Source organism: Raphanus sativus, unplaced genomic scaffold, assembly GCF_000801105.2.
Source record: "Raphanus sativus cultivar WK10039 unplaced genomic scaffold, ASM80110v3 Scaffold1004, whole genome shotgun sequence".
In the NCBI taxonomy this organism is placed as follows: Eukaryota; Viridiplantae; Streptophyta; class Magnoliopsida; order Brassicales; family Brassicaceae; genus Raphanus; species Raphanus sativus.
The window spans coordinates 10122-26955 of record NW_026616318.1 but is presented as its reverse complement, the minus strand read 5'-3'; the positions used below and the strand labels follow the sequence as shown (position 1 = coordinate 26955).

The window sequence follows — 16834 nt, the reverse complement described above, 5'->3', positions numbered from 1 at the left end:
CACTTGAGGATGCAACGGGGCTTACAGTAAATGGAGACATTGATGTCCACTCAGTTGTTGTTGCCTCTCTGCCAACATCACATCCCAGCTTTGCTCCCCAAAGGCATCTCGAGTTGTCAAAGAGATGGAAGGCACCTTTGGTTCCCGATGGGCCTGTGGAGCTTTTTATCGGTATTCTTTCCGCAGGCAATCATTTCGGAGAACGGATGGCTGTGAGGAAGTCGTGGATGCAGCATGTTCTTATCACATCTTCGAAAGTTGTTGCTCGTTTCTTTGTGGCACTCGTAAGTTGGATTCTACATTGTTCATCTCGTGTAAGAGTTGTTGTCTTATTGTATCTGTTATGTGTATTTAACAGCATGGGAGGAAAGAAGTGAATGTGGAACTGAAGAAAGAAGCAGAGTACTTTGGGGACATTGTGCTTGTTCCTTACATGGATAGCTATGATCTTGTTGTGCTGAAAACTGTTGCAATATGTGAACACGGAGTGAGTTTTAATCAGATCTTATTATAGGACATGGCTTTCCACATAATCGTTCTTGATTGGTTGAAAACAAATGACTTTTGATTTGGTGCAGGCTTTTGCATTCTCTGCAAAGTACATAATGAAGTGTGATGATGATACGTTTGTAAAACTCGGCGCAGTGATCAACGAAGTGAAGAAAGTACCCGAAGGTAGAAGCTTGTACATTGGTAACATGAATTATTACCACAAGCCTCTCCGTGGGGGTAAATGGGCAGTCACTTACGAGGTATATACATTCTTATGCATCACACTCCATCCATCATATAGTAAAACGGTGTTGAGTGTTTTGTTAAATGACAGGAATGGCCAGAGGAGGACTATCCGCCCTATGCAAATGGACCTGGATATGTTCTATCTTCTGACATTGCACGCTTCATCGTGGGAGAGTTTGAGAGACACAGATTACGGGTAAGAAGCAGAAGAGAGAATCATTAACTAAACATCTCTTTTTCACTTATCTAATACTGTTAACATACACCACCAGCTGTTCAAGATGGAGGATGTAAGTGTGGGAATGTGGGTGGAGCATTTCAAAAACACATCAAACCCAGTGGACTATAGGCACAGTCTGAGATTTTGTCAGTTTGGTTGTGTTGAGAACTACTACACAGCTCATTACCAGTCGCCAAGACAGATGATATGCTTATGGGACAAGCTCTTAAGACAGAACAAGCCAGAGTGTTGTAACATGAGATGATTGATTATCGAGGGAAACAGCCATGTGTGTTTTTGAGATATAATATGCTTTCAAGCGTGCGTTGAAAGACTAATGCCGATTAAGGAAACCAATTTTGCAAAGCTCACACATAGAGAGACTCTGGAGTTTTGGTCTGCAATCTTCAAGCCATCTAAATCTGTAGAACAAACGGAGAGAAGAGTAAACAAAGACGCATATATAGTCTAGTCATACATTCACTTTGTTTGTGAATCAATTTGATTTATTTTCATTTGTATAAAACCTATTTCTTAAATCTAATTGAAATTTTGTTCTTTTTTACTTTCACAACATCATTGGCACAGAGCAAGAAACAGTTAGGTCCTTTATATGGATTCTCCATGAAATACCTAAGTTGTCTCCATCTGGAAACTTCCATCCTTTGAAACCATTTACACTAACAAAGCCATCAGAATCAGACAAGTTGCAGCGGCTCGGCCTAACCACTCTATAAACACCATTGCTTGTGAGCGAGTAGATGTCTTTGTTATTGTCCTCGCCAAAGGAGAAGATAAACCTGCAGTTAACGGACCACTCTAATCTGAAGCAGTTTCAAGCTATGAACATTTCCAACAAGGGTTGTGCTTCTGTTGTGAAGTCAAATCCTTTGTGCTGTAAGTACAATGTGCCTAAACATTCTGCAAATGTTTTCATTATGAAGTTTTGCAAACTTTCTACCTGATCTGTGATGTTACAGAGATATTCAGGTCAGCAGTCTATTCCAATCCTCTGCAGGTCAACCGGTTCAGCAAACACTTATTTGACTTGATTCATTTTCATCTATGTTTTGGTCCTTTTGGATTTTCTAGGAACTTTATGAGACTTCAAAAGTAGGTCTGAACTTAGTAAAGCAAGTAAACCATCACCAAGTTCTCGATTAAAGAGTAATTTCAACATTTATTGGAAGGAATGCCTGTACACTTCACAAAACAAGATTCACAATTGTGAAAAAAGGGAGACAAAGATCTCTCAGCCTTCTTCCTTCCCATCTCAAAACACAGACGTATGGAATAGAAATATAAGTTACAGACAACTTATACAGGTAAAGCGATATGATAGATGTACACCTTTGGGTATCATAAGCTCGGTATTCATCTTCTTATGTATTCTTATTCACAAGTATTCTATCGACGATGCAGCCTCTTCACAAGGATCTGTCGATAGAGCGTCTTTGTCCGAAAGAACAGAACAATGGCAACAAGAAACCCAAAGAAGGCGACAGAAGCCATTATAACAAAGGACAGCCTGAAGCAGTGAGGGCCAAAACATTTGTTCCATACCCCAGAAGCAGCCTTGTCATAGAAATAACCGATCAATCTTACAGAGAAGATATATGAACCGATGGGACTGGCTATGGATATGGTGTTGAAGATGGTTCCCATGTGTCGAACTCCGAACAGTTCTGAGGTGATTGTAGGCATCAGCGACCACTGTGAACCATAGCAAACACCCACAATAACAGAACCGACATAAAGGTTCCCTTGAAAACCAGAGGCTATGATTAGATGGCCTATGGTCATGGTTCCAAGAGTTGCGGCCATTAGCAGTGGACGAGGCCATCCTTTCTTGTGAAGCATCGCATCTGAGGCGTAACCGGCTCCAAATCTACCGAGAAAGTTCCATATACTCCACAAGGAGACCAGTGAGTTTATCTCAACGGGTGAGTATCTAAGAGACTCACCTATTTGTCGGATGTTGTTTATCGTCGAAAGTCCAGAGCCCATTCCACAGATCATGGCGAGAAACAACAACCAGAAGCTTAGGCTTTTCATAGCTTGCAGAAGATTCATGTTCTCGGTTTGACTGTCGCCTGCATCGCTTTGGCTAACGGACGCTGCTGCTTTGGGACTGTTTATGAGAGGGGCTTTATCAGGCAACGCTGTTTTCTCCGTGCGTTCACGACGTGCTCTTGTCGCAATAACTAGAGGCAAAGCAAGAAGAAGGACGAGACATACAAGCGTGACGACATTGGCCACTGACGACAAACCAAAGGTGTTTTTCACAATGATAACGATCATAAGATAAGCTGCAATGGTAAGAGATACAGCTGAAAGACCATCTAAATGCTTCTTATCATCAGCCGTGCTCGTCTCGTAGATCCTAACCAAAGGCATGGCTAAGAGGGAGAGAAGTGTCGGAGTTACAGCCAGCAAAAGAATGAAGCTCGCCGGATCTCCACCGCACAGTGTCTCGTACAGTTGAATCAGTATCGCTCCACTTAGACCAAGAAAACCCTGCCAATATATAAGGAGAAAGAGATAAGCTTGGCTGCTTCACTATGATGATAAACAAACCAAACAGAGCAAAAAAACACTTTACGCAAAGACTATGTATTACTTGAACAACAGGGCCAGCCAGATGAAACTATTAGCTACATGCCCTCAAAATTTTTAAAGAAAATTACATAGATAGACATTGGCCACCAAATTTGGAAAAGAAAGTAAAAAACTATTAAACCTTTTACTAAACCCCCTACAGCACCCAAAAATCTCAGGGCCCAGAGTCCCATCCAATACATAACCTTTATTCTGATGAATCATCTAAAAAAAAATAACCCAACAATCTAAGACTTCCCACCAAGATGGAATCAATAGAACATCATCTACACCACAAAAAGCTTTCACCTTGCATATAAGATAGCTCCCACAACTATTACTAAAGTCTCCCCATTACTAAACAATCTACACAACGAGAAATTTGAACAGCTACAGTAAAAGTGTTGTCACCTTCATGATGCCAACGGCAGTACCACCATAGTCAGCGAAATTCTCCACAGCACTCACAACGTTAGCCGTATTAAAGAACGTCTGCGACTGCGCCGCTACGAACATAAAGAGGCACATCAGCGGCACCGGCGGCTTCCTGATCATCCCGGTGACGGAAGCCCACATGAGGAAGTAACCTGCGAAGCACTGAATCGCTCCGACAGCAAGCACCACCCAGGGACCTCCTCCTCCGCTTGCTCCACGTCCGCGGCGGCGGTTGGAGGTGACGTATGTGTAGAGAAGCCCGGAGAAAACTCCGGCGTTGGCGCCGATGTCTTTGAAGACGGAGACGGTGTCGAGGGTGGATTGATCGTAGGATTGGGTTGATTTTAGAGCGGCGGAGTAGATTCCGAATGTGTAGGAGGCGCCGCTCGTGCACTGTATCCAGATGCTGGCCGCCATAGCCACCCATTTCGTCCTTAGGATCTCCATCGCCGCCGGGGGTGAGAGTTTAATGACGAAGCCAACACGTTACGGTAGATATTATTTGAAAAAAATGAATTTGACAGATAATATACACCTTTTTTTTACGAAGGAAAAAAAAGCTTCAGCCTCTCTCTACAAATTTTGCTCCGTCTTCTCTCTAGAGACAACCGACGAATTTAAAGCTTCCGGCCGGCGGGGTAGGTTTCCACAGCCACCGCCGGTCCGGTCTGTCCGCCTCTACTGTTTTTTCTTTTCTTGTTTAGTTTTTTTAGGAGTTATCATCTGCTTCCGATGGCGCATCATTCTTTCGGTGGCCGGTCGGTTCTGTCTTCGGTGTTGTACCTACTACAAAGGGTAAACGGTCGGCTTAAGGTTCTGGTGCCGTGTGATGGTTTTGTTCTCGCCGGCGGTTCTTTTATCGGAAAGTCCGATTAGAGATTTGGTGTTTCGGGTGGCTTCGCTTCGGGATGAGATCCCGTTTAGTCTCGGTGAAGCTCTCCGAAGCCTAGGAGAGAAGAAGATGGATCTGGAGGCTCGGGAGGCGATCTCGGGACTGTCCCGATGATGATCTCTGCCTAGTTTGAGCTCCGGTATCGATGTTGTTCGACGCGGTGGTTCTGGCTCCGGAGAGACCCGGCGAAGCAGTAGTTTGCTTCGTTTTCTCCGATGTCGGCCTCGGTCGGTGGGTCGTGACTCGATGGAAGTGCGACGCGTGTATCGACGATGATGTGGTTTCAATACGTGAGCGTCCATGCGTGTTCTTTGACGCGTGGTTTGGCGCGCCGCGTGGGTTTGGAGACTGGGTTTCGGCCCATGGATTGTCTCCTTTAACTGCCCTGGGTTTTGGGCTTTTATGTTTGTGTTTTGTTTGTGTATTCTCGTTTCTGGGCTTTTAAGTCCATAATAAAATCTTGGCAAAAAAAACATATACACCTTTTTTTATTAATTATTAATGGGCTGACAATATTAGGATCGTTGGCCCATGTGAGCCCAATTAACTGGAAGGAGTGGCGAGGCACGTGTTGTCACGGCTCGTTGTGATTAATTTTCCTGAGCAGCATTGATCTCTCTTTGGTTAGATTTCTTTATTCAAATAGTTTTTGAGTTTGTCCTTTATGAATAAAGTTATGTTATATTCTTTTTTGTGAATAAGTAAGGTTTTGTTACGTTTTTTTCATGAATAATCTATGGTTATTACATATTACATTTACATTAGAATGCTTTCTTTTTTCAATAGATTTTATATGACTAAGTTGTGAATTAAAGAACAATGTGCTATAAGAGAGAGGTATTGTTTTCCGTTGTACACATAGAGTTGTTTTACATTATGCACCGGAGAGGTATTGTTTGTGCGGTGAATATAGCAATTTGGCTAAATCTGGTCATGGTTACTTAGGTGATCGGGTTGATCTAAATGTTTGGGAGAGTAAAAAATGAGACTCTTTAAGTTTTGCTCACTAGATTGATGTATAGTGATCAACGCCATAACATTCTCGGCAAGAAACCAGCACGTAGTAATGTTGTAATGTTGATTATAGCAGATTCTGATTTCGAAAGCACAATGTTGGATCTAAAATACAAGGGATGCACTATACTTCTAGCCCTTCTTCCTGAGGAAGCGAATCAAGATTTCATTAATGACTTTCATGTAGTATGACACATGTCAGGTTTGGTTCAAGGAGGTGGACCTATGTATTGGGGGCAGAACTAATGATTTGGGAAGGAATGGAATAACGGAAGGTTTTAGGCAGACTTGATAATTGTTTAATGTGTGAAGAACATTGTTTGTTTGTTTGTGTAAGAGTATTGTGCAAAAATTAGCTCTAACTATGAGTTGTTGTCTAGTTTATGTTTTATGAACTCTTAATGAGATTCACTATTAAAGTAAAAAAAAAAACCTGTGTATCAGTAATTCAGCATGTATACAACTGTTATGTTTGATTGACAAGGAAAAATGAACTCTGAAATAGACACTGGCAACTTGGCAAAATCTCTTTCTCGGCTTTATACTAAATAAGATATAAAGGGTAGGGCTGGGCGTTCGGGTACCCATTCGGGTTTCGGTTCAGTCCATTCGGATTTCGGATTTTCGGGGTCAAAGATTTCAACCCCATTCGGATATTTCTAAATTTTGGTTCGGGTTCGGTTCGGATCTTTGCGGGTTCGGTTCGGGTTCGGATAACCCATTTAAAATGTTTTTAAATTTTCAAAATTCATTATATACTTTAAATTTTCAAAATCTATAAGAAAGATAATATATTACATATAAATTTTCATAACATATATGTCAAAATACCTTAATTTAATATATATATTGGTTTTCTTTGAATATTTGGATAAATAATCAATAGATATTTAACTATTTTTGGTATTTTCAGTATACTTTAGCTATTTTAAACATTTATTTTTGACTATTTGCATATATTTTTCAAGTATTTTGGAAAACTTAAAGGTATCTTATATATTTTTAATATTTTAATATATATTATATATAAAAAATATATATATTTAAGTATATAAATTTATTTCGGATACATTCGGGTACCCAAAATACTTCGGTTCGGATCGGGTTCGGTTTCGGTTATTTAAATACCGAAATTTTGAACCCGTTCGGATATTTAATCAATTTCGGTTCGGGTTCGGTACTACTTTTTCGGATCGGGTTCGGTTCGGTTTTTTGAGTTCGGATTATTTGCCCATCCCTAATAAAGGGTATCGCTCTTCTCCAGGGATCCAGACTCTATTCAGCCAGAAAAAAATGGTAAATTGCTAACTTTTAGGCTCCTTTAGATCTCCAGTTTTCCTTCTCCATTCACATCATTGTAGTAGAATCAGGACATGGTGGTAAGGAAACTGTTTTGTAACACTTGATGTTTGTACAAACATAAAACATACAACAAAACATTCCAATATTTAATAAATATGGGTCTTATTATCACCCTGAAAGATTGATTTATATACTCCCATTACATCCCATTGCAAGAGGAGATAATGTCCACATGATAACAAAAAAATCTGGAGATAAAACTCCAGTTATCACTAACCATAAACCTTGAACCTTATGACATACAAAACCAAGCCACTGAGACTAGCCAAAGTCTAATAATTGAATAGGCTTTAAAAATAAGAAAAACAAAAACAACTAATCTACAACTAGAGCAAATGCATCCTCTCAACATATGATGATTCAAGCAACCATTTCTTGAGAGGCTCTCCGCATCCAACAAAACAGCCTGAGTTCCCATTCTCAGTGAAAAACGGGAAGTTGAACATGTTGAGCAGTTCCTCAACTGCTTGTCTCACCATTGAAGTGCCTGTGACCCTACTTCTTCTTCCCCAACCAGTTACTATATCAATCCTTGAAGGACATTCTCCTGAAACCAACATCTGCTTACGGAACCACGCAAGTGTCCTAGACAGTGCTGTCACTGCAGTTCCTTCTGACATTACATGGAGATTTATAAGCCAATAGCTGCAGCTTTTCTCCCTCAACGCATCTGGATACACATTCTTGAATGCAGCCACCTCCCAGACCGAGCCTGCCTCTTCTTTCAGACCTGACTTGTGGAGAAAATCCACTACTGCATCCATGAGACCTCTCTTACTCTCTCTGTCCTCGCTGTGCATGTAATCAAGGAAGTTGCTGACATGGTCACGCACGTTTTGGCCATCGGTACCTGCAGGTGGCATTTTGAGGAGAAACATGTGTGCCGGATGACCTGAGACTGCCATTAGCTGACCACAGAATCCCAAGTCAAAATTTGAACGAGCATCTGTGCAACAGCTTAAGAGCAACGTGTATGTCTGCAAAGAAGACTGTAGACCAAGCGCCAACATACTCTGCAATAAATTATAAGCTTCAGACAGCCTGTGAACCCTAAGGAAAGTGCTGAGAAGAGAGTTGCATGTAGGAACATTAGGTCGCAGACCAGCGTGAAGCATTGCTTGATACCACTGCCAAGCCTTGTCCACATTGCCAGCTTTTCCCCACAAGTCCACCAAAAGACCGTAGACCGGTTCATCAGGAACCCAGTTCTTACGCTGCATCTCAGTGAAAACAGCCTCTGCTTCCTCTAGATATCCACAGTGCCCAAGCACCTCCATAACTATACTGTAAGTCACTTTGTCAGGTTGAAACCCGGCATCTTTCATGTCACGGTAGAGCTTCAACGCACTCTGATAGTTCCTCGCCTTGGCGTGCAAAGCTATCATGATGTTGAATGTGACCAAGTTAGGAGTACAGCCTTGACCAACCATTTCACAGAAGAGCCTATGTGCAGCAGGTAAATGTCCGGCCTTTCCAAGACAGTTTATTATAACACTGTATGTGAAAGTATCAGGAGAGAGACCCGCTGCTTGCATTCTCTGATACATGTCCATGGCAATGTCAAGAAACCCAGCTTTAGCGTGGATGTCTATAAGTGTACAGTAAGTTACACGGTCAGGCTCACATCCAGCCTCTTGCATTTGGTTGAAAACATTCATAGCTTCTCTGAGGTAATTTGCACGGCCGTAGCTATGGATAAGCCGGTTATACGTGACGGTATTAGGCTGACACCCCTCTCTAACCATCTCATCGAGAAGCTTGTTTATCTCACCAAATTGCTTTGCACGACCAAGGTTACCTACCATAGTGGTATAAGTATGGCCATCATGCTTAAACCCAGGTTGCCTTTTTAGCCAATAGAAGAAACCAAGCGCATTAGTATAATTATCCATCTGCTTGAGAACTTGGTTTGCTTGGTATGCATCCACCCTCAAACCGACATTGTGAAGGGCCTCTTCAGCAGCAGGTCCCCATTTGAATCTCCGCAATATATTAGAAACATTCTCTACAACGTATCCAGAGTTACAATGCTGCCTAGTTGTTGGACCAGTCCCTGGTGTCACTCTCACCATTTCCCTTGAGGGCTTACTGAAACCTTCAGCCGGATATTTCATCGTCCTGTCATCTGAAGAATGCACGTTAAAGTCACAACCACCAGACGCATACCTGGTAGAGTCAGTATTGGTTCTTTGCGGCATGCTTTTCCTCTTTCCAGAGACAGTAGTTGTGTGTAAATCCTGAGGTTCAAAAGGCTTTCCTGCCACATCACTTGAAGGTTGCCTTAAGCCTGATCTTTCAGCTTCCTTAGGGTAGACTTTAGAGAGATCCTCTCTTCTGATGACTTTCACATTCGAAGACTTAACACTTGTAATAGGCCGAGAAGGGTCAACCATACAGCTTTTAGGCAAACCAACGACTTCAGTTCCATCGGTTAGAGGGATCTTATAGTTTGCTATATCCGAGAGGAAGTTCACAGCTCCAATACCAGCCTTGAACATCTGATCCCCAATAGGCGCCACCGTGTCTTCCTCAACAATAACGGGAACATGGGTTACAGAATCTGGTTTCACAGGCAAAACAGGAGAGGAAACATGCTGGGGAAGAAGAGACGGTCTGGCGAAATGTTCAACCTTGGCCTCTGCTGGTAATACATTTCCAGCTAGTCCAGCAGCTAAAGTCGAAGCTCTTTTCCCAGTCAGTACAGCTTCGTTTCTGGCTTGCTGGCGTCTCAAGACGCAGCTTTCATCGTCGGCAGATGTACAAGAGTTTCCATCAGCTGCACCAGATCTTGTTGTGCCACCAAGAAAAAAGGATCTCGCTGTACTGGAAAGATTACTAATCTGCTTTGCACGAATCATCGTCTGCAAATACAACAGAAACGAACCACAAGCTCAGAGAAGTCTAAAAAGATTCAAATATAAAACTAAAAGAGGGTGTTACCCTTTAAACTACCTTAGCAACCTAATACACACTACCTGATATCTCTCAGTCTCTCACCATATACATAATGTCAACGGAGCCACCGAAGCAGTAATTAAGGTTCAACGGTTGGTAGTGTAATCAAGCATTCAAGACATGAGTCTAAAAAAAAAATTCACATCTTATTAGCCATCTAGCTCTCTTTCACCCACAAAGCTGTATACCACCTCTATGTCCCTTAATAGTTAAATGAAACTAAGAAAATCTGTACATTAATTGTCCAAAAGTCACCCTTTGTCTTGTAATAATTCCACATAGACTAACTAAAACCATTGTTCTTTCAGCTTCTCATTAAAAGTATCATCTCCTTTTAACACACCATGTTCGAGATGCATTCTAGCTACTTTCTCAAAATCACTGAGCCTCTGGTAGAATTATCCACCATCTGATTCACATCCAAATCCTTAAAAACAAGTTGCTAAAACTAGAGTCAAAACGTTTTGAATACAGAACAGAAACTCTCATTAAAAACCCACAAATCTGACCCCTTTATTGCTAAGAAAAAAGCGAGATTTCCATCGGAAAAATGAAAGAGAGGGAAGCAGCGAGAGATCAAACGAGACTAGCAAAAAGTCTCTCACCTTCAGAAACGGTGCGGAGTTTGACTTCCTTCGTGTTGCTTCGTGTTCCCCAGATGACCCAAAAGGAGAAAAGAAATCGAATTTATCTTTCTCCCTCTGTAGCCGTCAAAATGTGAAAGCTTCAAGGTTCAACCTTTTGTGTTTGCTCTCCAAGCAAAATTGAGCAAGGGTCACGACTTTATTATGCCTTTTACTAATTTTATAAAATGTTTTTTTCCTTAACCTACCGGGCTTTTCAAGTACACCCCTATAATTTGATAAATATTCTATAACACCACGATAAATGTTTTATTTGACAACCAGGCCATTCAAATTTTAATCTGATCTCTACCATAACAATATCAGTGTTAATTAAAGCTTAACTAATCGTTAAAATAATAGTTTATCATATATATTGACTTCCCTGTTAAATCTTAAGTAACCAATGTTGGGTCAGAATTGGTAATTTACAAGTTAAGTGGTTGATTTGTGAGAATGAAAAAGACTATAGGAGGATTTAGCTATAAAAACGGTCTTTACTCTTTGTTCCCCTTTGTGCAACGTTTCAATGTTGCCCTCCCCAAATATCATTGTATACGTGGCGTTATTTTCCATGTCTTGAATACGACCCACAGCTTTGTTAGGTTAGTAAAGAGATGCGAGATTTAGTGGATATGATTCGTTGCAAAACTAAATATCCGCCGCTTACTTGATTTAGATTTGTAGAACGTTCTCAATCACTAAATATGTGGAAAAAAAAATCTTATAGAATATATGGAAATGATGCGACAAATATATTGTGGAATTAGAGATTTTAGTCTGTTGATTTATGGTAATACAATATAAACTCTCAAAATATTATAGATTTGCAATCAGGTAAGCCCATGATGATTATGAGATCATTTGCCTCTAGGCCTTTTATGTTCTTATCCAAGCATTTCGTTTAAGCTGAGAAGATATAATTTGGTTTTTGTATCAGTTAGTCCAACCAGCCCATTTTGTATTTTCTTGCTAGACCAACTATACTGAGATGTACATTATGTAGGTCATGTCTCGTACTATGTTATGGAATTTTATGCAGCTTTATTTAGTAAGTGACTCGTGAAAGGACAAAAAGAGCTCAGAACTTAAACATGTAATGGAAAGGAGTAGTAGAGATGTAGAAAAAGAGATTGTAAGATAGTGAGTGGAGACCCACTGAAACTAGGAGAAGAAAGACTGCTGGTGATTTCACGGCAGAGTATGAATCATTTATTTAAGTGTGATCAATTAATAAATCATTTCGGATTACAGAGTTAAGTACAGAAACATCTCTGTCGTTTGCTTCAAAATATAATAGTCAGGTCTCAAACTCGTACAATCTGATTATAAAACTCCGACAGAATCCGACTAATAAAATAACGAATCATAATATTAGTATGATAAAAATCATAGCTTTTAACTCTTAAACACAAAATGAATTTTATTCTATTCTCTTCCTCAGCTCAAGTAACATAAGAGACTTGGACACTAAAAAAAACACCCTTATATGAGCCGATCAGACAAGCTTGGCAACCGTCGGAAAAAACTAAGACTCGCCGTAGGCATTGTGTCCCTAAACATCGGATGCCTAAGATAGTAAAACCCAAGAGCCACCGCCACCATTTTCGCCGGAACAACATATAGAACTATTGTAATCACCAAACATATTGTAATGAACAACTTAGTTGCTCTCGGATCTCTCCAGCTAACCAACGCTTGAATCCGTTCTCCCTGCGCTGCAAAATCGCCTAGAATGGTCTGAACCCCCACAGCTAAGATCCTTAACCGATCATACCTAGCTCTGATTACTTCTGGTCTCCTTGAGCTTGGTACGGTGTCGAACTCTTCGTCTAGCTCATCAGGATCCACAGTTTCGGCTTGTGATAACCGGATATCCATACCAGCCGGTATCTTGGGTCTAAATCGGTAGTACCAAACTCCGATCATCACCACATACAAGAACGCTGTCGGGACAACCAAATCAGGGTACCATACAAGAACTAGATAAAGAATGTGGACTAGAACCGTCGTCACTGGATTCCTCCACCGTCGGATATTATCTAACCACTTAGCTAAACCCACCGCCCAAGCTAAAACCCCAACAATCCTATACCAATTCGCTTTGCTCTTCCTCATGCTCCACGAATGTGAATCCGCATCCAACATATACCGAACCACTTCCGGTCCCAACGGCGGTTCTGCTCTAGCCAGCCACGCGGCAACCATTTTGGTAGCCGCTCCTCTCAATGCATCCTGTTGTGCTACTCCTAGAGGCCTTATATAGTGCATCCTAGGTAGAAGTGGTTGTCCGTAAGCCGCGCAAACATCAGGTAGCAGCGACGGGCACGCAAACCGGACCGCCACTTCGATTTCACCCATCTTCTTCAGACCGCTAGGTAACAGAACAAGTAGAGGATACGAATTGGTGTACACTTTGTTACTCTCTAACGTCGAGACACGAATCCTTATCTTCCCTATCCGAGTATCAGGTCTATCATCGGAGACATCCGAGAACATCCTCCAGTTGTCGAATACCCCAACAGTTAAAACAGTGCAAGGATCATAAACCTGCCACGTGTACTGCTCGTGCCATCTCGGGTCGAAACTGTCAGTTATGGTTCGCGTCCGAACCCATTTCTTCCCGTACTTAGCGACACAGTAAGCATCAGTGGAGCCTTTCCCTCCGTTTTTAGCCTTCATCGGTAACAACCCACGAGCTCCGAGTATCCCCAGCTCAAGTACTCCGATCGGTGGTTTCCAGAGCTGCTTAGCCGTGGGACGGAAGTCACTACACACGTGCGCAGCTTCTTCAAGCACGTGATACCCACCTTCAAGACACAGTCTTAAGCTAATCCTCCCACAGTAAGGTCCTCCACCTTCTCCTTCCAAAGCATGCCATTTAGACGGCACGAAACGCTCATCGATTCTCTGCTCAATGGAGCTCACTGGTATCATCGCGTGCCCTAGAACCATCGGCTCTTTACTCGTCCTATCTTCAACCATCAGCATCAAACAGTCTTCCAACGGCTCCCCAGCTACGAAGATCATATCTTCGTGCCAATGAAACGAGCCACTGTGATTATTCATCGAGCCTCGCCGTGTACGTGCCGACTGAAACCCTAGCTGAGCTTTCACACGGACCTCAGGCGCCGTCAACGGCGGAAGATTCGGAGCGATGTGTAGATCCTGCGCCTCCAGAACAGTCACTCTCAAGTACCAGAGCTTCGGCGACTGGTACACCTTGGACCGAGTGTGCGCCACGTGCGGAGCGTCGGAGCTCCACGCCTCCGGGAAAGCCTCGTCTACCTGAGTGCCGATCCACACGGAGAGCTGGATATCGCCGGAGACTCTCCCGGAGTTCTGATCGGCGGCCGAGCCTTCGAGGCGGTACCACTGAGGAGCGAGCGGACTATCCGGCGGGTCGCGAACCGGAACCTCGGAGAGATCGAAACAAACACCGCCGAGGAAACTCTCCGACGAAGCGTCCCAGGCCGAGATTTCGAGAGTCGCGCCCGACGCGGCTGAGTCGGTTCGGTTATGTCCCAGCGCGAAGACCTGATTCCATGCCGGAGAATCCGTCGGTTCGCCAGGCCGGTTAACAGCCGGTTTAGACCTGACGAAATGGTTAGAAGTTCGTACTTTGACGTACGCGCTCTCGTTCGGCGGGAGCCCACGCGCTTTCACGATCCTCACGAAGAGGTACTGCATTGGCTCGACGAGGTTGCAAGGGTGGTGAGTAGTCTTCTTATCCATCGCGGCCTCCGAGGCTCCGATCTTGCTGCTGATAACCCTAGGGGAGAAATCTCCGTTAGGCCGTTTCGCGCGACTCTGATCCTGTCTCCGCCGGGAGGTCTCCCTACCTGCATCTTCCTCACCTCCGGCGGATAGCGATGCACCTCGTGATGAGGCGGAGACGGCGGTCGTGGTGGAGGATGGTTATCGCTGGGAGGACCCTGCATCACCTCCTGCGTCGGCGGAGGAGATTCCTCAACGATAACCACCGGCGGTTGCTGAGGTTCTTGGTAGCTATGACTCTGAGCCGATTCGAAAACCGGCGACGGTTTCTCCGGAGGTAGATTCTGCATCTGCTGCGGCGGAGGAGGAACAAACTGTTCGTCAGCTTCTCGTTGCGGCTGCGGCGGTTGTTGTTGTTGTTGCTCCATGTTCTCGTTGTCGCCGGCGACTTCGTCGTAATAGTAAATCTTGAGCCCAATCTCGCCGCGAATCCAGCTGAAGACGCTCTTCTTCTCGAGCGGGAAGTAGACGAGGCCTTCGTCGCCGCGTCTGGAGAACTGGCTCCCGTAGATCTTAACCCTGCCGAGGAAGTGGTTTTTCCGGCCGCCGCCGTTGCCGAAACGCTTGTCGTTGTAGACCTCGATGTCGAGCTCGTCGTAGTCCATGTTCTGGGGGTCGTTGACGGAGAAATCGAGCATCTCGTTCCAGATAGGGTTTAGGTCGCGGAACTTGGTGGAGGTTCGTTTCTTCTGGGCGTCGAAATCGACCACCACGTAGGCGCTCGAGCTTCCTTGGCCGTCTTTAGGGAGGAGGTTGCGGGCTTCTACTACTTCCACGACGAGTTTTCGCTGCATCCTCGAAGGCGGAGGATCTGATTGAAACGGCGTCGTGTTCATCGTTGAAAGAGAGAGAGAGTTTCGAACCTTTGTCACAGAGACGATAATCGCGGAAGAGAGAGAGAAAAAGAGAGGAGAAAGTGTGTTTTTTCGAGGCTATACTTTATTTATTTGAATTTGTTCTTCTTTCCTTAAAGCCATTTCTTCTTGTAATGTTTTTTTTGTTTTTCTTGCTTGTTTTGTACAAGTAATTTTAGTTTCTGTTACCAAATCTTGAGATTAGCTACTAAGCATACGGTCAATAAAATTATTGTTTTATGGATTGTTTTGCTGTATTACATTTGAAATGTTTTAACTAAATTTGTGAGTTAAAATTTGGTGTGTTTTATAAATGTATAAAGAACTCACTTCTACTGTCTAAACACCTAAATAGTTTTTATAAATTTCGCTAACTAAAACTTAGGTAGATCTAAAGAGAGATCATTGTAATTAAAAATTCTGTCAATATTTTATTCATGTTTCAATATAATTAATTGTTTAATTATTCTTAAAATTATTAAATTATTTAACAAAACTATAGTATTATGGTTAAGAGTTTTCAGGGTTTATTGAATTTTTCATTTAGTGGAATTCATCTCATTTCCTTTCTTTTATTTTTAATACTAAAACTCATAATGTTATAGCTAAAAACTATAAAAAGGAAATATAGACTTAGATTTATTGGTTAAATTAGTTAGAATATTAGATACAAATAAACCTAATTGTGGTGAAAGGCATAAAGGGGGAAAGAATATTAGCGTTAGCTAATGGGGAAATCTGATTCCATTCTCTATCGCCAAGCCTTCGTTTTATTCTTCCTTTTTACGTGTTCTCTGATTTTATTATTGTACTCTCTCATTTGTTTATTTTATTTTGTTCTTGATTCTTCATTTATTTTATTAAAGTCGCCATTACAATATTACATGAAAAGATTTGGCAACCAAGGCGGTTGGATGGAAACTTTAGTTATTTTAAAACACACAAGTTTCTTAATCTAATTTTTAAAAATTAACACAAAGATTATTAAAGTTTTCCATTTTAAGTTTGGAACTAGATCTTGATCCGCGCTTTGAAAAGCGCGGAATATTTTACGATGAAAAATTTCACTAATAACTTAACAAATATTTTGGTAATTTTTAAAAGTGTGTATTTAAAATATTTTTTGCATTTAAATCAGTGTTTTTAAATTCAACCCGATTGTGATTATACCGGTTAATTCGGAGATCTGACAATTCAATTTAGGTTTTTAAAATATTTATATTAAAAAAATTACTAAAACCCGAGATTAACCGATTGAACTATTGGATGACCGATATGTAATCTAATTTGATTTAAATTGTAATAATTTCATAATTTGTAATCTTATACTCCAAATTTTAAAGTTCATTATTTTAAAATTTATGAA

At 42.0% G+C, this 16834-nt stretch overlaps 4 protein-coding genes across 4 annotated transcripts; 1 reads left to right on the top strand and 3 right to left on the bottom strand.

Moving 5' to 3' along the window:
* Positions 1-5: 5 nt before the first annotated feature.
* Positions 6-1523, top strand: LOC130503539 (hydroxyproline O-galactosyltransferase GALT5; the record flags this gene model as incomplete). Its single annotated transcript, XM_056998159.1, has 5 exons — positions 6-284; positions 359-487; positions 579-752; positions 827-934; positions 1011-1523. Coding segments are annotated over 5 exons (903 nt in total), but the record flags the coding sequence as incomplete, so codon positions are not given.
* A 570-nt stretch (positions 1524-2093) lies between these two features.
* On the bottom strand, positions 2094-4479 carry LOC130503537 (protein NUCLEAR FUSION DEFECTIVE 4-like). Its single transcript, XM_056998157.1, has 2 exons — positions 3968-4479; positions 2094-3475 (listed from the first exon to the last, which is right to left on the bottom strand). Exons 1-2 carry the CDS (start codon positions 4436-4438, stop codon positions 2366-2368), a joined length of 1581 nt encoding a protein of 526 aa, XP_056854137.1. The 5' UTR covers positions 4439-4479; the 3' UTR covers positions 2094-2365.
* A 2907-nt stretch (positions 4480-7386) lies between these two features.
* Positions 7387-10995, bottom strand: LOC108818323 (pentatricopeptide repeat-containing protein At1g74750). The gene is made up of 2 exons (XM_018591264.2): positions 10820-10995; positions 7387-10120 (listed from the first exon to the last, which is right to left on the bottom strand). Exon 2 carries the CDS (start codon positions 10115-10117, stop codon positions 7586-7588), a length of 2532 nt encoding a protein of 843 aa, XP_018446766.1. The 5' UTR covers positions 10118-10120; positions 10820-10995; the 3' UTR covers positions 7387-7585.
* A 1103-nt stretch (positions 10996-12098) lies between these two features.
* On the bottom strand, positions 12099-15571 carry LOC108817945 (protein QUIRKY). Its single transcript, XM_018590771.2, is given in 2 exon segments — positions 12099-14643; positions 14646-15571. Coding segments are annotated over 2 exon segments (3126 nt in total). The 5' UTR covers positions 15451-15571; the 3' UTR covers positions 12099-12322.
* Positions 15572-16834: the final 1263 nt, after the last annotated feature.

Excerpts from the sequence above, each read along its gene's own strand:
- LOC130503537 (XM_056998157.1), bottom strand. The coding sequence starts at position 4,438 with ATGGAGATCCTAAGGACGAAATGGGTGGCTATGGCGGCCAGCATCTGG. Across the intron at positions 3,476-3,967 it reads CTGCCGTTGGCATCATGAAG|GGTTTTCTTGGTCTAAGTGG; the intron begins GTGACAACACTT and ends ATATATTGGCAG.
- LOC108818323 (XM_018591264.2), bottom strand. The coding sequence starts at position 10,117 with ATGATTCGTGCAAAGCAGATTAGTAATCTTTCCAGTACAGCGAGATCC.